Raw genomic sequence first — 21220 nt, 5'->3', positions numbered from 1 at the left:
GGGCTGTCCTTCAGTGTGTAGGAAGTTAGTCTGGAGGCCAAAACCTTCCTGTTGGGCTCAGTTTTCAAGTCCTCCTGCCCATACTTTATGTGGCTCCTGCTTTGGTCTTCTCAGCCAAAGGCAATGAGCAACCAAACTGTGGAATATTAAACCAAATTTCACATCACACCCTGAGGCTGAGCTTTGAGCAGCTCAGGGTGGAAGCAGGGAGAATAATTTGTCCTTTCCAGTGGTGCCAGTCCCACTGTGGGAGCCTTTGCAGAGCTGCCCTGGCTGGTCCCCAGCCTTTCCAGCATGGCCAGAGCAGGTGAATTGGTTTGAGACAGTTTTCTTCTGTCCTCATTGCAGGTATCAGTGTTTGCTCTGGAGGACAGGACACCTCACCCCATGGACTGAAAAGATCACCTGGACTGCTGGTCATCTGAAATGAGCCCTCATGTTTTCCCCACTTTGGCTGAAGTTCCCCTTGGGACACCTGACCAGCTTTGGAGAACCTTCAGAACTATCTGAAGCCTGGTGGGGAGAGTGTTCCCATTTCCAGGGAAGGCTGCTGAACAAGTGACACAGGAGATGATGAAGGATTCTTGATGTCATGGCTGAAGTTAACAGGATCATGAGGTGGCGTCCTCTCCTTTGGAAGTGCCAGTCTCCATCGTGCACAGAAATGGGACTGAAGAGTTTCTCTCATCTCAGTCATATTCCAGGGATATGGAAAACTTTCATTTCCTCCCTGGCCTCTCAGAGTGTAAGTTGTTTCACTTACACTCCTGTGGCTTTTTGCATCATCCTTGCTTCTCCTTCCTTCTTCCATCCTTCCCTCTATCAGAAATCTCTCTTCTAAGTCAAAACAACCCAGCCAAATTTTTACTACCCTTGAGCATTCCTTGCAGCTGAACTTGCATTTCCATTTTCTAAATCCCAGAGTACAACTGAGCTGATCCTTCAGCAACATGAGACGCCGCTTTTTCACAAACCCTGTGCAGGCACATGGCGAAGGCTAAACTCAGCAAAGGAGGAGCAAGGCGATTCTGTGAGCTGTGTGTGCTCAGAGATGAAGAGCTGAAGAGCTGAAGAGCTGAAGAGATGAAGAAATGAAGAGATGAAGCCCTGGGGCTGCTGCTCCTTGCCAGCCCCAGCTCTTGGTGTTCAGGGCCCTTGCTTTCATCAGAGGACGAGCAAGTGCTCACGTGGAGTTCGCGGGGCTCCTTTGCTAAGGGCTCACGGGAAGGTTTGCAGATCCCACAATGTTGCCTGGTGTTTTTAAGCTAATTAAACAGCGTGCTGAATTTTTATCTGCCCCTTTCCGTAGCCATGCCATCCGGGGCCACCCGATACCCCTCTTCAGGTTGGGTTACACGGGCTGCGGCCTTGATGCCGCGCGCGGCGGCCGGCTGGAAACCCTCCTGGAGCAGAGAGGCTCAGCAAACTCTGAGTTTCTTTTGGGTTGCTTTTGATGATGAAGAAGGAAAACAGTTTTGCTTTTAACTATGACTTCTCAGGAAGAGGTGAGTGAAGCTTTGGGAGCTTGTGATAGCCTCTGAATAAGCGAAATGTCAGTGTTTGGCTTGCATGTATTTTAGTTCACAATGCTGTTTTGTTTCCTGATGGGCAAATTATGTCCCAGCTAGAAGGCTTTTTTGCTTTTAATACTCAACAATCATGCTGGCAGATTCTCTACAAAGTTTAATTTATGTTCGATGACATGTAGGTGAAATTTTACCAAATGAAAGAGCATAAACCTTATTGCTGAAAGGTGAAAAATACTCCAGGGTATATTCCATTAAAGATATAATGTCATAGGTAAAACATGTATTCTTTGCCTAAAATGTGTCACTGTAAGCATTTTCTGGGACTGACTCTGCAAAAATACTAATTTTACAGCTCACTAGCTCCACTGTCTTTAACAAACCTGGACCTATTTCACATCACTCTGAGTTCAAAAATCTGATTCTTTTTGCCATTGTGCAGAACCAGAGTTAGAAATTAGCATTTCAAATCTATTTGCCCCAAATTCTAGTGTAGCTAACTTTAGTATTTTCCCTGTGTAGTAAGTCATCAAAAGTTTATTGGAGTAAAATTCCCCTGCATGAGGATCCTGTCAGGTGCTGTGCTGCTGTCCTATGCATTTTAGTCTTTCTCTTGTTTCCTGTTGCAATTATAGAGCAGGGGATGGATTCACAGCCCCAGTGTGAATTATTAAAATTAGCTCCAGTGCTTAGACAAATCTGAACAAAAATTAACCTCAGTAGTTTGCTGGTAAATTAATTATAAGTGCTTCTCTCATGAAAATCAAGTACCTAACGATGTATTGTGTCCAGCTCTGAGGTGCCCAGCACAGGAAGGACATGGACAGTGCTGGAGTGAATCCAGAGGAGGCCAGAAAGATGCTCAGAAGGCTGGAGCACCTCTGCTATGAGGAAAGATTGGGAGAATTGGTGTTGTTCATCCTGGAGAAGAGAAGGCTCCAGACAGACCTTGTTATAGCCTTCCAGTACTCAAAGAGGGCTGCAAGAAGGTTTAGATGAGATGTTAGGAAAAAAATCCTTCACTATGAGTATGGTGAGGCCCTGGCACATGGTGCCCAGAGAATTTCTGGATGCCCCTGGATCCCTGGAAGTGTCCAAGGCCAGGTTGGACACTGGGGCTTGGAGCAGCCTGGGATAGTAGAAGATGTCCCTGCCCATGGCAGGGGTTTGGAACTGGATGAACTTTAAGGTCCCTTCCAACCCAAACCATTCTGTGACTCAATGACAACATTATAATAATTATAATTATAATTATAATTATAATTATAATTATAATTATAAAATAATAATTATTTTCTTTCTTTTTTTATTTTCCTCTCCTGTTGAGTCAGGTTCAAGAGACAAATCCCACTACTGGAAGTCTTGAAATCATCTCCGTTACAGAAGATGAACCACCAGTACCACAAATTCAGTTTACCTTCAAAAGATTTTTCTTCATACCACAAGCAAGAGTGGACCCGAGTGCAGATGGATCTGGTAGGGACAATCCACAGCCCCCTGACCTTTGCAATCCCAGTGGCCACTGTGTGCCAAGCTGTGCTTGCCCATCCACAGCAAGCAATCACACCGAGGAGGAGGAAACACAACTTCCCTCCCCCAGGTGTGAGGTTTGCCAGCTCAGTGATGTGATGACATCTTGTGTCAACTTGCACACACAAGCATTTTCCACACCCAGATTATTCACACAGAAGCAAACGCTTCCCCACACTTTGCAGACACATTTTTGAATGGTTTGTTTGAAATTTTGCCAACCTGGAAATTGGTCCATTAAAAAACCTGACATTAATGCAGCAGCCTTAGAGGATTAGCATGTCTGTCTGCTGCATCCCATTGGTTTCAAAATAACCATGGGTTCCAACAGAGGCAGGCTGAGCTCCAGAATGAAAACAGAGCAATTTAATTTTCTAGTCCATTAGCTGCTACAGCTGTCTAAAATTTTTGGTATACCAGACACCAACTCCATTGCCAAAACCAGTTACTCAGCTGCTCCTGAGAGTCTGAGGAAGCTGGGACTTACCTAGAGAGTCTATAAACCCTTGGAGACACTCCTTATCCTTGACTGATTGTATCTGCCAAGCCTGAGGAACGGGGAAGTGAAGAGCTGTATGAACTAAAATTAAAGACAAGGTTCTGTCAGTTCCTGTGTGCACTCATAACCCAGCTGTGTTTGCTATTTCCCCACAGTTTGCCCTTTGTATATCAGAACACATTTGACACAAGTGAACCACTCATTATTTTCACAGAATCACTTGTTGTCTTCCAGACTGGCAATACCACTGAGTAGAGGTCAGTGATTGGTAAAGAGGTCCAGCTCATGAAATGTATTCTGCAATAACTACTGATGTATATTTTAACTTTAGATGCAGCTTTTTGTACTTGAAAATTCAAGACTCAGCCTTGAGTCATCACTCAGTTCTCTTCTTGCCTTTATAGCAAAACTTTGAACAGATGACTTTTTTTTTCAGTTAGCCTTGCTTCCAAGTCCAAAGGGATCAGAGAATTTCCTCCTTCTTGTCTTGAACTTCTATTTATGAGCTGTACACAGGTCTGATTACACAGGTCTGAATTTCATTTTTATCCCAGGGCTCAAGTTTTCAACAGAGGTGCTCATATGTTTGAAAAGCTCCCAGTGGGACATAGCCCATGAAAATGAAAATTTGGAGCTCACATTGTTGATTGCATTGAGGAGAGGCCAGGTGCTCTGCAGGGGCACAACTCAGACCCTCCCAAGGCAAATGCTCAAGGGATTTGAGCATTAATAATAATAATAATAATAATAATAACAATAATAATAATAATAGAGCAGCAGCAGCCCCAAAGCACTTGGAACCTTCTCATTCTCTGAAAGAGCAAATCTAAATCCCTTCTGGTGAGGTCAGCTCATTAAGTATATCCAGGAGTTATTAACAACATCTAGTATAATGTTAGATAAATCTTTCTGATTGCCAGTTCAGCTGGTTTAACCTCACAGGAGCTTTCTCTCTCTCTCTTTTTTCCAGGAGATATTGAACCACCTTCAATGTGCCATGCTCTTGTCTCCCTAAAATACTTCCCATATATCTGTGGTTTATTCCTTGCAGTAATCCTAGCAGTTGCCATTGGCCTGGGTGGTGAGTACCATTAATTATTTATTAAGTTCTCACTTAGCCATTCAAATGCTTAATTTTTCATGGGCCTTTTACTGAGAATGGAATTAAACTGCTGCTGTGGCTTGTTTGTGGAAGTAAAAAATCTTGTTGAGGTGATGGCTTTAAATTTTATTTACCTGTAGGGATAAAATAGGTCTGGCACTCCTGAGAGGATTGGTGTAATATTTACAACCCTGGGGAACCTGCAGCATCAGGAAACCTTTCTCTAGAAAAATTTTGTCAGCTCCCCTCTGGCAATGAGCTGAAACTGGGGGTAAAAAAAGCTCCTGTGGGTAGCCCACACCATATTTTTGTCTTGTAATTCACTTCTCTAAGTTTGCTTTCAAAGAATTAAAGAATTTTCCCCTATCAAAAACAACTTCTATGAAGGAAAAGAAAATGCAGAATGAGTTTAGTTGTGGTTGGGAAGTGTGACCTGCCCAGGTCCAGGGGTTGTTGTGTCTCCACACCTGGAATAGGAAGCAGCTTGTGGGAGGCTGAGGCATCCCCCTGGGGAGAGTGAGCACTGGATGTGTTTTACAAGGGTCTCCCTAATTTTCTGCTGAGGGTCTGAAGTACCAGGCAGGAACTCACCCTCGACTGAAACTTTAACTGTGCAAAGGGAGCTGGGAAGGAGTCAGCACACACAGCAAGGCTGACTCCTCCTATGAGTCATTACTAATAAATGAGTTTTAGCAGCACCACGTAGCAACCTCCAGGTTGTATTTCAAAAGTTCCTGGAGTACAGGAGCTGGCTTTTCCTTAGCAAGACTGAAATCTGAACAGATAATGGAATGCAGAACTGTTAAATTAAAATCCAAGTGTGTTTTCATTACCCTGTGTGCTTTCATTCCTTTTAGTCCAGTACAACTGCATTGGGAAATTCCGCTGTCGATCATCCTTTAAGTGTATCCAGAAATCAGCCAGGTGCAATGGTGTCTTCAACTGTAAAGAAGGGGAGGATGAGTACAGATGTGGTAAATCAATTTTGATTATAAATCCCTCCTATCTCCTCCTCTAGAAGTGGCAAGTTATCAAAGAATGCTTGTTGTAAAGATTTTGGGTGAGACAAGGAAGACAGAGACCAATGGAATATCTAAATCACCACTTCAGAGGAACAGTCTCTCTGAGGTACTGATTTACAATTTATGAAAAATCAAACTGCTTTTTAGATAAATGTGATGATTGCTGAACATTGTCACTGCCATCTTTGATAATTTTCTCCATTAGAAGCCTAGATGCTTTTTGACTGCTCACATTTCTTCTGCCTGCAAGGTGTAACCCCACTGCCTTAAGATGTGTAAATTCAGAATACTCTGTATTCACTGGCACACCGTTGTGCTGTGTCAGTTTTGAAGATTGCAAAATCCTGGTGTTATTTTAAAGGATATGGGAATGGGAGAAATCAGCCTTTTGTGCATTCAGTGCTGCAGCATTTTCTGCTTCACCTGTGAGATGTATAACTTCTGAATTTCTTTATGTGGTAGTTTTGGGAATCACAGGGATGTTTTAAATAGTACTTCCATGTCCTGTGCTATGGAAGGTGACTGTGGTGTTCACAGCCCCTGGAGGGAAAGGACTCTAATGTTAACAAACAGAACAACTGGGTTTTAGCTCAGTGCACTTGTAATCCTGGCTCCTGAACCTACAGGTAAGGAGGCAGCACAGCTTTCCATCTGTGCAATAGGAGGAGTGACAAGAACCATGAGCTTTTGTCCCCAGCTAACCCTGCACAATGTGCTCAGCATTTGGAAAGATTTCCCCAGGGAGGCTTGAGGTGTCTGTGGAGCCAGTGGCAACACCTCTGCTTTTCCTGTCTTCCTCTGCAATTCCATAACACTGGAATTGTGGGCACATGTGGGAAAGCCCTGTTCAGCAGCGACCACGTGCATGGCCTCCCTTCTCCCTCACAGATGTGCCCTTTCCCAGGTCCAGGACAGCTGGGCACTAGTGCATCCATCACTCTGACACAGGAGGTGCCCAGCACCTTCATCCCTTACCCTGCCCTCGGGTTTCCTCAGGGCAAAGCATCTGCAGCTCCAGCTCACTGCAGTCACCAAGACTGGCTTAAAGCTCACTGCAGGGCCAGGCAGCCTCCACCACCTGTATTAGAGTTGGCATGCCCATGAGCAAAGATTTTTTTTTCCCTAGCTGTCCTAGCTCAGAGCACCTTATTTCCCTTCTTTAATGGAAGGGAAAAAGCACAGAAAAATTCTGCCCGAGAATCCAAATGATGAAAAAGATAAGCAGTGTCTCAGTGAACCAGAAAACACAGACACCAGAGCGGTGCTTGGGCACTGCCGTGTGCCTGTTGTGTGCCTGATGTTCATCTTCACAGCTCACTGAGGCTGTTCTTGTCCTGAATCCCAAAGTCAGGCTGAGTGGGAAGAGGGCAGTGCTGCAGGTGTTCACCTTCGGCTCCTGGCGCACGGTCTGCTCCGACGACTGGAGGGCAGAGTATGGGAACACGACCTGCAAGCACCTGGGCTTCTCAAGGTATGGGCACCAAGTGCCAGCAACTTCATTTGGCCTTTTGAACAAACTCTGAGGTCTTCTGTCTTGCTAAGGAAACTTTGTGTTACTTTGTGCCTTAAAAATGACTTGACAGTCCACCTTTGTGAGTCATATGATTGAGGAGATTTGAGATGATGTACTTGTACATGGCAAATGCCTTTTATTACTGCTATAAATCCTGCATGATGGCTAAATATAATGGCTTGGCTAAATCTTCCCTGTGTGATGCAGGTGTCCAAATCCTACTTGTCACTCTAGTGCCTTTTAGAGAGGCACTAAAAACATATGAGCATTTTCCACTTCTTTTACTTCCCCTGTAGGTAAATTGTATACACAATTCATGTCATGATATCTGATAGGATTTAAGGTCCACCTCATAATTAGAGAAGAACGTGGCAAGGTAGTTCTTGCTGGATTGATCCCATTCCTGAAAAAGCACCATTTCTTTCACAAACTTTCATAAAACTGAGAAAGATTTGGAGTCATGATTTGGCATGATGCTCTGTTATTTCTTACCATGGCATCATTCTTATTTCTGTTATCAAGACGCTTTGAATAAATTCTTGCTGCCTTTAGGATAAAATACATCTCAATTTTTCAACAAAGAAGAGAAGAAAAAATTAAAAATTATTCATCCTCCCTGCCGCAAAACATAACTCTAGAAAAAGGAGAAAATGAGCTTGTAAGTGGCTCAGGAAATGTGCCAGCCACTTACAATAAAAAGCTTCATTGTAATATTACAATTAAAATTTACTTTCTCTGCCAGTTAAATGCATCTCAACATGTGTGGCTTCCACACGTAATTATGTCAAAAATACATGCACGTGGTAAGGAGCATAGGGGGAGGAAAGAATTACTTTTATCGAATGCCAGCATCTGATTATTGTGGTTTTCATTAGCAGAACTGGTGAATTATTTAAGCAGATTGCTGCAATGCTGTCTGGGGAAGCTGTGTTTATGGTTTATTTGCAGTTACGTGAGTTCAGGTTACCTGCCCGTGGCTGCAGTTGAAAAACAGTTCCAAAGACATTTCGTATCCCTCAGCCACTGGTTCTCAGCTCATCAAGTGACATCCCTGCACAATGCCACCAACCTCAGGTATGCCTCAGCTGCTTCAGGAAGGGAGCAATCAATAGAAGGGGACTTATCAATAGTTTGGGATTGTTGCTGTTTTTTCAGGCACGTAGGACTTTGTGTTTGGTGGTGTTACACATGTTAGACTGAGGTTCAACAGCAGTCTTGCTGGAATATTAACTGAGTCTCATCCAAGACCTATTAAAATCAACAAAGGCTTTCAAATGAGCTGTTTGAAATGACTGTCCCATGATGCCATTTTTGCAAATGGATTGGCACCAGGCACTTCTGTTTTTCCATTATGAAGCAGTTTGTTTCAGTTTGCAGATCCTTACACGTTTCCCAGTGGGTCCATTTACTCCTCCTGACGAATGCTGGTTTTTCTTAGTTACCTTCCAGTGAGAAGGGAGCAATGGATCCAAAGAGACTTCAGATCTTCCCTCTTGGAAGAGTGAGCCCCTCTTCAGCAGGGCAGCAGATGGTCTGCAGCCTCCTGATGGTGGCCAAGCTCCCAGCTTCAATATTCCAGTTAAAGGTCCTGATTCGATTGGATGAGTTCATGCCTTTGTACCTCTTTCAATATACAAGTTACTTATGTTTATGTGTACAGGAAAATGATATAATATTGAAAAAAACACAAGGTATTTGTGAATTGGGAGTAATGCTGCACTGTCTTCTCATCTCAGGGAGGAATGTACTTCTGGCAATGTGATCATCTTAAAGTGCTTGGGTAAGAAACAGAAAAAGTGAAAATAAAAGCAGAAACTCTCCTTCTTTATCCACTGCATGGAAAGAGTTGGGAGCAACTGTTTACTCAGAGCATATTATACTATCAGCTTATCACACCAAAGAAAAATTGTATTTTTTATGTAAAATTTGAAAGAATTTCAGAAGGTAAAATAGGCTGGGAGGGCAGATTGGGAGCATCAGATAGCAGGAGCATTTCAGTGAGAATCCCAGTAGGAAGTGTATATTCAAGGACTGTGTGTTGAGTCCATGGACTCACACTGCAATTCCAAGTCTTTGGCATCTTGGCAGGAAAAGGGAAATTCTGCCTTAATGGAATTTCCATCCCACACTTCTCCATGACACCTAGTTCTCAGATTGGGATACAAAAAATCAAAATACAACAGCAAAATCACCACGAGGGGAGAGGAGATGCTTGAGCCTGCCTGTGTGGGACCCTGAGGATGAAGGAGAGCAGGGCAGGGGGGGTTTACAGCTCAGCTGAGCACTGCACCTGCATGGAAGGGAGAGACATGGAACCCACAAAACCCAGGCCATGAGTGACCTGCAGGGATGGGAGGGAGCAGGAGAAACCTCTGGGATGTGGCCATGGGGATGGGGTGGGGACGCTCCAGCTGCAGAGACCTCCCACCCCCAGCAAGGCTGGGAGGAGAGGGGCTGAATGTGACCCAAACCAGGGCTGTGTTTCCCCTCTGGACTGTAACCTTTGCTTCCTGGCAGCGTGTGGGACTCGGGCCAGCTACGGGCCGCGGATCGTGGGGGGCAACGCGTCGTCCCCCCGGCAGTGGCCATGGCAGGTCAGCCTGCAGTTCCAGGGCCACCACCTGTGCGGGGGCTCGGTCATCACCCCGCTCTGGATCCTCACGGCCGCCCACTGCGTCTACGAGTGAGTGCCCAAATCCCCCTGCTCCCCAAATCCCCCAGGGGGGACACTCTGCTTGCTCTCAAAAATAACCTGCAGGACGCACTGCCTCATCCGTGGCTGATGCTTTAGGGTTTTGGCTTTTATGTTTTTCATGTGTTTGCAATCCTGCAATTCTTCAGTGTATAGCTCTAGACTCCACATAGAGTGTGAGCTGCTGCTTTCCCATTTTGGGCACAAAAAATTCCTCTCTAGGCCTGGGAATCAAGGACACCTCATTGTCTTGAGCCTCAAGAAATGCAGACAAAAGTGAGTTTGGGGGAGCAAACTTGGATTAAATTTCTTCATTACCTGAAGCTGTAATTGGAGTATTAACCCCTGTGAGAAATGATACTCACTTCCAAAATTTTAAAAGGTTTATTAAAACTTTATAAAAAATACAACAGAAGACTGAATAGAGAAAATATTACAGCCCTGGGAGCAGAGGATCTTTCCCACCATGTGCTCATCCACACAATGGAAGTTTTGCCTTTTAACCCTTTAGCCCCTCCCAAAGTTCTGTCTATCGACTCCTTCTTTGCTGTCCAGTGGTGGAGATCACATCCTTAAATCTTGATTGGAGGTCAGGTGCTGCCATAGTAACATGCTGACCCTCCCAAATGTCCCAAACCCAGGCCACCCCATAATAACAACACAAGGGGGGTAAAACATAACTGTAAATCTATAAAACTTCTCTGAACATATATACATGATATTTCCCTTTTAATTGTGAGACTCAGCCATGGCATTACTCATCTATCACACCCCCAATATACAAATGGACCAAACTTACGAAAGTGTGAAAACTGTGACCCATCATCCATTTTGGGTGTAGCCCCTGGGGGGGGCTTTGTCTGCCTGAAATGTACCTGAAGGCCCTTCAATAAATAGAACTGCTTTTTATTCCCTTAATTTTGTCTGACATCTGTTTTAAGGTAGTCCCCAAAAAGGCATCATAAAATTTAAGTGGTTCCTCTCTTTTTGCATGAGTCTTTATTGAAAAAAAGCTTCCCCGGTCTAAACCCAGGACCCCAGTTTCCAGATGTTCTGGCCACTCCCAGCTCCTTGAGAAAACATCTCAAAACAAGATTTAAGGTATCCTAGATTTTAGGTATCCTAACCTGCAATTTCTGTAAATTGCATGTACAGAATTTGCCAGTTACTCACTGCTCCTTTCTATGCAGTTGAAGAGGTCTTCAGGCTGTAAATAGATGCTAAATAGTTATTTAAGCTCTTCTTCTTTGTGTAATTACAAACATATTTATAATGAGCTGTCTGGCTTTGCCGTCTTGTTTGATGCTAATAGTGCAGGAGCACCTATTGCTCCTACAAACTCCAGGCCACTTTCACCAAAGACATTTAGGCAGCTAAAATGGGATTTGTCTGACCACTTTTAAGCACCTACCACATGGATGCCTTCTTCTGAGTAAGGTCTTATAGGATGCTTTTACACCCAGTAGAGAGAAGAGATGGGATAGACAAACCCCTCTCCTAGTTCCTCTTTAGAGCCCTGTGTTGCCACAAAAATAATTACTTAGGAATTCAGCATTTTAGAAAGTCCTTGACTTTGACCCCCCGACCCAGGTGGTTGTGGTGTGTTTGAAGGGTGATGAGGATGAGAGCTGGCAACACAACCCACATTCCCCTGGAGCCTTTTTCCAGGGGAGTGAGGCCAAAAGGAGAGGAGCTGCTCATGTGCTGCAGGCTGAAGGATGTGCCAGCTTGTGAACTGGGGTAGAAACACCTTCCAGAAGGGAAGTTTCTCCTTTAAAATGCCTTGCCACAAGTGCTGCTGAGGTCTGGCTGAGTGCAGGTGTGCCAGGCAGCAGCTGTGGGGTCTCATAGCAGCACAGACAGCTGGGCTGATGAAAAACCCTCAGATATTTGTAGTAAGATACATATAATTGCCCTGATAATGTACCAGTGACCCAGAGTCTTACTAAGGTTAGTCACCCAGTGTCTTACTAAAATTAGTTTTACATTTAAAAAATTAGATGCAAAACATAGCCATTATTAATAGAGAGGTAAGCCAGTACAGCAGACTGGAGTTATTTGCCTGTTGCATGTGTAAGCTCAGGGGACAATTAGAAAAACCTGAGGGTTTTCCTGGAGGTTTGACCCTCTCTTCTACCTGTTTGTTCCAGCTTGTACTTGCCGAGCTCATGGAGCGTTCAGGTCGGTTTTGTGACTCAGCAGGACACCCAGGTTCACCCACATTCAGTGGAAAAAATCATTTACCATCGGAATTATAAACCCAAGACTATGGGGAATGACATAGCACTGATGAAACTGGCAGCACCTCTCGCTCTCAATGGTAATTTATCTCTGTGTGCTTGCATTTGACTTTCTCACCGTCCCAGCTAAAACACCCCTGCCCACACAACACCAGCAGAAACCCCCCAGCCTCAGTGTGAGCACCTCCTCTGTACTCCATATCCAGGCATGGACAGCAACAACGTGCTGCAAAATGTTCCCAGTCCACTCTGGTATTGATTTACTGCAGGCATTTATTAATAGGCAAACATTAACTTTATTCTTTCTAAATATTCTTCCTATCTAAAATAAACACCCTGCCTCATTCTGCTTGGAGGTCACAGAGATTTTTATCATGTCCTTTCCATGAGTACTGGGGGATCCAGAAGTGTCCAAAGCTAAAAATCAAGCTTGAATTTCAAAGAGAAGAGAAGGCAATTTGAATATAATGATGATTTAAATGAAAACTACTCTTACTTTTTTTGATTGGATGCTACCTGCAGTTGATTCAATGAGTTGAAATAATATGCAATAATATTGTATGAATTGAAATATTTGCCAATACCTCCTAATCACTGTGAGCTGGGTGCAGAGAGGAGCTGGTGTTCTTTGACACATCTAGGCAATAATTTTCTAAATCAATTCTCTTGTAATGGTTTAAAATTTCACTTTTAATGAAAATGCATCTCGATTTTGTTCTGTTTTGTCTCTCAGATTTCTGCTGATTTCTTCTGCTCATGAATAGCTTTGGGAATAAGGAATATTAAGGGATACTTAAGGAATAAGGAATAGTAGGAAGGAATAGTAAGGAATAGTGGCTCTGCACCTGAGCACGATCCCACTGTGTTCCATGCTGGGGGCTTGATGCCTTGAGCTGGGATCACTGCACTGTGCAGAACAGAACCACTGGGAGCTGCCCAGTTATATTTTGTATTTTCCCTCCCTTTTCTCAACACCCATTTGTCCCTGCAAGCATCAAGCTCTGATTTTATCCCATGAAATTCCATGTCCCGGAGCGCAGAGGCACCGAAACTCTGTGAGCTGATGGGTGGGAAGCAAAGAATCCAAGAAGTTTTTTGCCCTCTCAGGGATGTGCACACCCAGCTCCTTGCCTCACCCCAGCAGCCCCGGGGCCTCTGATCTGCCTTTCAGCTGTATTTCTTCTTTGCTCATTCTTCAATTTATTGACCTGCTGATACCTCCTTGTGTTGCTTCGTACCCAAAACTCATTGGAGCTACTGTGGGTGTTGTCTCAAACCCTCAGTGTTGCCCACAAGACAAAAAGCCTGCAGAAAACTGCCAGGCTATTTATGTGGGGAGTGGGTGGTGTTCATCACAAGTTCATTGCGAGCCAAATCTTCAAGTTTTCCTGAGACATATAAACTTTTTATGCTAAATTTTGAGTGTCTTCCCTCTCCCTTTTTTTTTTTTTTTTTTTTTAATAGGTCACATTGAACCGATCTGTCTGCCCAATTTTGGTGAACATTTCCCAGCAGGGAAAATGTGTTGGGTATCAGGATGGGGAGCAACTGTGGAAGGAGGTATTTTAAATTGTATGCTGATGATTTCACTACATGCACACATCTTACATACAGTAAATACAGGATTTGGTTGGGGCACTGTTTAACACTAAATTTTCTGGAATATCTGGAGGGGGAAAGAAGACGTTACTAAATTTTATGCACAAACTGAACTGCAAAAGCACTGTGCAAAGTCATATCACAAGGAATGGATGGATATCCTCTGAAAAAGTTGAAAATTACACATATAAAATGTCCCCAGTGTTGTTCTCAGCCTCAGTCAAACAGGCTGTGCCCTTTAGAACTCCAAGCATAGGAAGCACAGCATGAATGCAAGAATTAACCATCCCTTTTTTTTAGAGAAAGCATATGTGTATTTTAAGGCAGGTGGGGCGATGTAGAAATTGGATAAAACAATATCAAAAAGAAAAGAGATTTTTTTTTTACCATGACTCATCGGTCATGTTAATCAATAATATAAACTGAACCACCTTCACGTGAAAATGAGTGAATTGTCACCCATTAATTGTTTTTTATCACTCTTCATTCATGTCACTGAATGTGTTCCTGTTGTTCAGAGAACAAGAACAGAACATTACCTGACCCACAGATAACAGCCAAAGGTGGGGAGAAAATGAAAGCAAGGTTTGCCACATAAAAACAACAGCCCTAAATTGACAATAGGCAGTGTGCAAATACTCCCATTTGTAGAAAGGATCTGTTCAGGCTCTGAATGAAATAAAATAAATATTTATAAAGTAAATCAGCTGTTTGCAGATGATTTGTTGACTAACAGAACAGGCGATAAATTCAGAACAGGTTTTGGCGCTAGTACTGAACACAATGTTCAACAAGCTTTTTAGTTTATTAGTGTCATTAATTGTGTAGTTTGAAGTGGAAACACACAATGTCCAGGTTTCATTGTTATTTTATACACTGTGATAATCCACATCTCTACAGAGTGGATAATTGCTGTGTTCTGTAAGTGATGAGACACCAAGTTGCCTTACTTTTGTCTTGCCATTTAACCACGTTTCTTCCATCCTTCCTTGCCAATTCTTTGTATATAAAACATTCTCTGTTTACACATGGAGATTATTTTCAAGGACAGGAAGGTTTTTTCTTGGTTTTTTTAACAGGTGACACATCTGACACCATGAATTATGCAGGTGTCCCTCTGATTTCCAATGCAATTTGCAATCACAGGGATGTCTACGGTGGGATCATAACTTCTTCAATGCTTTGTGCTGGTTTCCTAAAGGGAGGAGTGGACACCTGCCAGGTATGGAAGTTTCCAAACTGCAACTGTGTTCATTGGAAATGGAAAAACATGAGTGATAAGTTATCAGAAGGCACTCCCAGGCTTTTCTTGGGCAAACATTTGGGTTTGTGCCATTTATTCTGCTTACCACAATTATCAATCACTGACCGTGTGCATTCACACGCTACAATTTCCTTTTTATACTTCTCCTCTGGACCTTATCTGATACTTCTGAAGCCAAATTTGCTTAAGACATATTTTGCTGCATGTGCTGCAGCACGGTGCCATCCTTTCTCTGCCTTGGCTGTGACCTCTGCACTGCACTGAATTGCACTTCCCTGCACTTGAACAGCTCCAGAGACATGCAAGGTGCAGAAAGCCCATGGTGAAAAGCCAGATAGGGCTGGGGAGGAATTCCTAGTGCAAGATGTCCCTTTTCCAAGCAGGGTGCTTGGATCTACACATACTTCAAGGTCCCTTCAACCCAAATCTCTATGATTCTGTGAACTTCATGTTTCCAGATTTGCTGGGGAAAAAAAAAACAAACAAAAAAAAAAAAAAAAAAAAAAAAAAACCAAAAAAAAAACAAAGGCAGTGGGTGCCTAGATCTACATTTCATCCCCTTTTTGCACACAACCCCCCCAAGAAGGCACTTGGCACCAGGTCTGCCCAGGAGACCTGCCCAAAGGCAGCATGCTCAGCACACAGCTGCACGTGACAGGAGGAGCCCTGCTCACCCATGGGATGGGCTTGTTCCAAATTCCCTTTTTTCCAGTTGTTGTGCTGGCTCTGATTCTTGTAGGGCAGGAAACTGCCCCGGCAATAACGAAATAGGAAGTTTTCAGTAGTTAGATGCAAGCCCATTGAGCTGAATCTGCGTAGCAAAGTGTTTGGGAAGGGCTGGAAAAGCAGGCAGGAGCAGGCAGGGGAGGAGGTGAGATGTGAGCTTGGTGTTGCAACCTTGGGCTCAGCTCAGCTCAGTAGCCAGGGAAAGAAAAATATGGTCTCATACATGTCTCAAAAGTCTCCAAGCCCTGCTGTAATGTGCTTTTCCCAGGACCCAGAGCCCAGCAGAAACAAGAGATTTTGAATTACTGGACTATATCTCTCCCCCTACCTCCCCAAACAGACAATTCCCTCCTTTTCTGGGACACTGACATTTGTTTTCATTCTTTTTCCCTCAGGGAGATAGTGGGGGGCCTTTAGCCTGTGAAGATATGAGTGTCTGGAAGCTGGTGGGGACCACCAGCTTCGGAGTGGGCTGTGCAGAGAAGAACAAGCCGGGCGTCTACAGCAGAACCACCTCCTTCCTGGACTGGATCCACGAGCAGATGGAGGTCTGGGCTTGCTCTGCTCCTCCACCTCTGGCTGTCACTTTGTGCCACACGGGGCTTGGCCCATATTTGTCAGAGCTGAGCTCTCTTGTATGGAAATTGGAGGGGGTGTTTGGGGATTGTCCCTCGGGCAGAGCAGGGTGCAAGGGTCTGGTGAGGGGTTGGGGCCACCCCACAGGGACAGAGAGGAGAAGACAGCACATCCATCGAGGTGGGAATCACTGGGGAGGGGGACTGGAGCAGAACAGGGAGCAGGGAGGTGTGGAAGGGCTGCGTCAGGAGATGGGGGTCAAGGAAAGAGATCCTTGGGGACTACAGTGTGTACAGTTCTGGTGCCCCCAATATAGGAAGGGCATGGGAATGTTGGAGCAAGTCCAGAGAAGGAACACAAAGTTGCTAAGAGGACTGGAGTGCAGGCTGGGAAAGTTGTGGCTGTTCAGCCAGAAGAAGAGAAGGCTGTGTGGAGACCTCAGAGCACCTTCCAGAGTCTGAAGGGGCTGCAGGGAAGCTGGAGAAGGACTCTTTGTCAGGAACTGTAGTGACAGGACAAGGAGTGATGGTACAAACAGAAAGAGGGGAAATTTAGGTTAGACAGGATGAAATTCTTTACTGTGAGGGTGGTGAGGCCCTGGCACAGGTTGCCCAGGAAGGTTGTGGATGCCACATCCCTGGCAGTGTCCAAGGCCAGGTTGGATAAAGCCTGGAGCAGCCTGGGATAGTGGGAGGTGTTCCTGCCCATGGCAGGAGAGGCTGGGATGAGCTGATCAGAAGTGCCTTCCAACCCTTAACATTCTGTGATTCTGTGCTTGGTTTGGAGCCCTGGGGCTGCTACAGAGAAGCCTGGGGAGTGGAAGCTGAGTGGGCCAAAGAAATTGCAGAGGGAACATGGTGTTGGCTGGAAGGAGAGCAGAGACAGGGAAGTGAGGGGACACTGCAGCCACTTTCACCTGACCCAAGGGTGGCCCAGGACAGGAGAGCAGCTCTGCTGCTGCCAGCGCCTCTCCAGTGCTGCCAGAGAGGTGCTGGGTTCAGTCAGCTGAGCCCAGACAGGCACTGTGCTCCCGGTGGGACTCCCAGGCAGGGCTCCCTGGCCTAGGCAGGGTCAGCCAGAGCCATTTCAGAGATCTCAGGCTGTCCTGCCTGGCTCACAGGTGTTCCTGCAGAAGGCAAGGATCTGCAGCTCGCCCTGGGTTGCATCCACCACCCATCCCCATGGGGATGGCTCAGATACCCTATGTTGGCTCGGGTGATGCCAAGTGCACTAAGGCACCTCAAGTGGCACTAGACAGGGCAAGTGCAAGGCAGGAGAACCCTCCTCCAGTGCCCTGGGAGGATTCTGGGCAGGTAGAGAGCTGTGCACAGGCTTTTAATTGTTATTAATTAATTGCTTAATTAATTATCCTGTCTTTGAGGCAAAGCCACAGAGTGTGCATCCCGTCTGCTGCAGCCTTGCCCTTGCAGACAGAGCTGCTGTTCCCACACCCAGCCTGCTGGGATGAGAGCATGCATGGATAGCAGTGGTGCCATTCCAGCTCCAGCAATGCAGGCACGTGCTGAGACCACCCCTGTGGCCATCTCACTTGTGAAATATGTGAGACCTCCTCCTCAAACCAAACTGCCAATATCAAACATTCACAGATAAGCAAATGCCCAAAACAAGGTGATGTGTGCAATTTCAGCTCAGCCCACATCTGAATGCTGGATGACACACACTGTTTTCACAACTTGCATTGCACATGATGATTTGTGCTCTCACAAGCCTATCTGTCACTCAAAGAAAACAGGAAAACAGAATATTTCTGAATCTTCAAGACCTGTAATATTACTTTATTTTATTCCTCCTGAATATATCATTGTGATTTATTTGCATTTACAAACATTTCAGATTAAGAGCTCATATCACATGAACTCACAGATCTCCATTATAAAGTGATCAAGGGAGAAAAAAAGTACAGCAAAATCTTTGTTGAGCCAAGTGCTAAAATATTGGAATTTTTCAGAAGGATATCCTTCAGCTGTAAGTTTATCACCTTAGAAAGGATTTTCAGGTGCAGCATGGAAACATGGGCACGTTTTTATGGACTCTGAAGCAAACCTGAAGAAAGGAGAACTAGTGTGCCTTTGGAAGTTGGGCCAAGGAAATGGCTTGTACCTGGCAGAGCTGAACTGGGGCATAGCCCAGATCAAACTGGAGCAGAGAAGCTTTGGGGTGACCTAATTGCAGCCTTCCAGTGCCTGAGGGAGCAGCAGGAAAGATGGAGAAAAATTATTGACAAAGGCCTGGAGTGACAGGACAAGGGGCAATGGCTTCAAACCAACAGAGAGTAGATTTAAATTAGATGTTAGGAATAAATTTTTCCCTTTGAGTGTGGTGACACTCTGGCACAGGGTGCTCAGAGAAGCTGTGGCTGCCCCTGGATCCCTGGAAGTGTCCAAGGCCAGGTTGGACAGGGCTTGGAACAACCTGGGACAGTGGAAGGTATCCCTGCCCATGGCAGGGGCGTTGGAATGAGATGATCTTTAAGGTCTCTTCCAACCCAAGCCTTTCCATGTTTCTGTGATCCCGCTGGCAGGATCAGCTCCTGCAGCCCCTCAATCCCCTTGGAGACCTGAGTGCAGTGGGAAAACCCTTCCTGAGCTCAACGGGTGACAGCACCAGCATTTGCAACAGATGCAGAAATGTTTGTTTTGTTTTTTTTTCCCCAGAGAGAAGAACTGCAGACCTGAGGGGAGTGGCTGTTCTCTGGGCTCCTGAAAACCCACATCACACTCCAGCCCCACAGAAGGACCCAGCCCATTCTTCTGGCCACCTGCTCTGAGCTCTGGACCCTCACAGAGCACCTTTCACTGTTTCTTTTTGTTACTGGCAGCTGCACTTGATGCAAACTGTTTCACATTCAGCTTGTTTTGGGTGGAAGAAGCAGATGGATGATCAGCATGTGTGTTTACTGTCAGCTACAGATTTTACATGGAGGAAAAAAGCTAAAACTGATAACCCTGAGTGCTGTCACAATAAAGTTTTGCAGAAAAAGACTAGAATAACTATAGGTCAGTTGCTCACTGTTATTTTAGTACTTATCTTCCAAGAACCAGACTAAAAAAATACCTTTTTCCCTGAAAATATTCATATAGGTCCACAAGAGGTTTGCGCTCTGTTGCAGAGGCAGCAGCAGCTTTCTTTGCATCCAAAAGCAAGCAGGAAGCGGAAGGTTGGCACTTTTGACAAGTATGTTCAACTCTTAGAAAAAATAATCTCTGAATTCAAATGTATTATCATATGGCTGTGAACAAAGTTCATAAAAAATTCTTGTGTGTTTCCTGCAGTAAATAGCTCTGAAATGAGCAACAGGTTGTAACTTGACTGGAAAATTCTGAGATTACTGAACTTAAATTGAAGAGGAGCTTCTTTATGCCCTGCTTTCCCTCCTTTTCTCTTCTACTGGCACAATACAGATTCCACACTCTTTGTGCCTCTTAGTGACATCAGTGTGTGGATGGACTGATGCCAGCCAGACAAAGGACAAAATATCCGAAATGCTGCTGTGGTTTCCTGATTTCCATTTTAATACAGCAGTCTCAGCTATTTTTTAGGCTGGAAAATGCCTGATTGTTTGACACTTGCCCTTTGTAAAAATCCCAGGGTGAAAGTTGTCAATTTCAGAATTGATCACCAAGGATGGTGTGGGCTGAATAATGGATAATATTGTCAGAGCTTTCCAATATCAGCCAAAATTGATCTTATCATCTTATCAGGTGCTGGTGATGTGCTTGAGATGTGGTTTTGGATGCAGTCTGCGTGCTTCTAAATCAGTGTTTGCATCACCACTGCTGCAAGAAAGCGCCGGCAGAATCAGAACTTAATTTTTACTGCAATGCATTGGGTCAAATCCGAGAGAAAACTGCAAACCCACGTGGACTGTCAAACCTTGATATCACAGGACACTGCTCCAAAACCTTTCACCCCGACTGAAGAAACTGCAGTGCAATGGAAACAGCACTTCCCAAGCCTGCGTGTTGTTAAAAAGAAGAGGGAATCATTATTGCAAAGCTGACACCAAAACTGGAATTAATTTCAACTGACAGAAGCATGACAGAACTACAACAAAGTATGTTGAACCCTTGTGTAGCTAAGACATTTTCAGAAGAGTTTTGATGTTCATTGCTTGTTATCATGACATTTTCACAGCCCAACATGGCTGATATTTTAGCATTATCAGCAGTCTGGAGACGAGGGTGCCGCTCTTGGAGCTGACAGTGTTGTTATTTCATATTTCTGAAAGGACCCCTGAAAATTCCTTTTGAACTTTTCTGTTTCTATAAAAAGACTGTATGATAAGTATCCATTGTGTTCTGCTTTTGTATTAAAGAGAAATCCACTGTAAAATGTGGAAAGCTACTGAAATCTTCCCAACCAGAAGACACACTTACCCCCAGTTCAATGCCAGTCGCTTATGGGTAGACCCAGCCCTGTGAGCCTGCAAATCTTCCTTTATTCTTCCTTCTGATTTTTGTTAGACCCCTTGCTGTGCTGTCTTAATAATGCACAGGCAGGATGTAGAATCACAGAATCATGGAATGGTTTGGTTTCTAAGGGACCTTACATCATCCAGCTCCAAGCCCCTTGCTACATAAAAGAGTCACTCCCTACAGCTGGATTTTCCTGCCCCTCCATATGCCATTAACATTCATGCCAGAGGCTTTAAAATAAATACAATCACAATATTAACATATTTATTTATATTAAGCCAAGTGAGTATACCTGGGGGTTTAGGACATTTGCTGTGGGAGGCGTTTTGCATGGACATGGGCATTGTGTTTTATTCAGAGAGGTGGGACTGATGAACTGGCTATCAGTATTACAGCTGGAATGAACTGGTGCACAGGAGAGTAACTCTTCAAAGAGTTTTTAGGGCAGGTTACCAAACCTTGCCCTTTCCTTGGGATTTCTTCTCTTCATTCAAC

General features: G+C 44.6%; 1 protein-coding gene across 2 annotated transcripts; it reads left to right on the top strand.

The window, feature by feature from the left end:
* Positions 1-1184: 1184 nt before the first annotated feature.
* Positions 1185-20174, top strand: TMPRSS3 (transmembrane serine protease 3). 2 transcript variants are annotated; one of them, XM_068179615.1, is made up of 13 exons: positions 1185-1505; positions 2858-3002; positions 4526-4636; positions 5515-5631; positions 7027-7150; positions 8141-8266; positions 8929-8972; positions 9710-9875; positions 12035-12204; positions 13589-13684; positions 14803-14945; positions 16109-16261; positions 18965-20174. In XM_068179615.1, the coding sequence occupies exons 1-13, from the start codon at positions 1488-1490 to the stop codon at positions 18983-18985; spliced, it is 1434 nt and encodes a 477-aa protein (XP_068035716.1). In that variant the 5' UTR covers positions 1185-1487; the 3' UTR covers positions 18986-20174. The 2 variants fall into 2 exon arrangements, with proteins under 2 accessions (XP_068035716.1, XP_068035715.1); XM_068179614.1 differs by lacking the exons at positions 16109-16261; positions 18965-20174 and having other exon boundaries at positions 14803-15263.
* Positions 20175-21220: the final 1046 nt, after the last annotated feature.

The sequence above is a fragment of the Anomalospiza imberbis genome, chromosome 2 (genome assembly GCF_031753505.1).
Source record: "Anomalospiza imberbis isolate Cuckoo-Finch-1a 21T00152 chromosome 2, ASM3175350v1, whole genome shotgun sequence".
In the NCBI taxonomy this organism is placed as follows: domain Eukaryota; kingdom Metazoa; phylum Chordata; class Aves; order Passeriformes; family Viduidae; genus Anomalospiza; species Anomalospiza imberbis.
The sequence above is the reverse complement of the archived record's forward strand: the minus strand, read 5'-3'. Positions and strand labels throughout refer to the sequence as shown.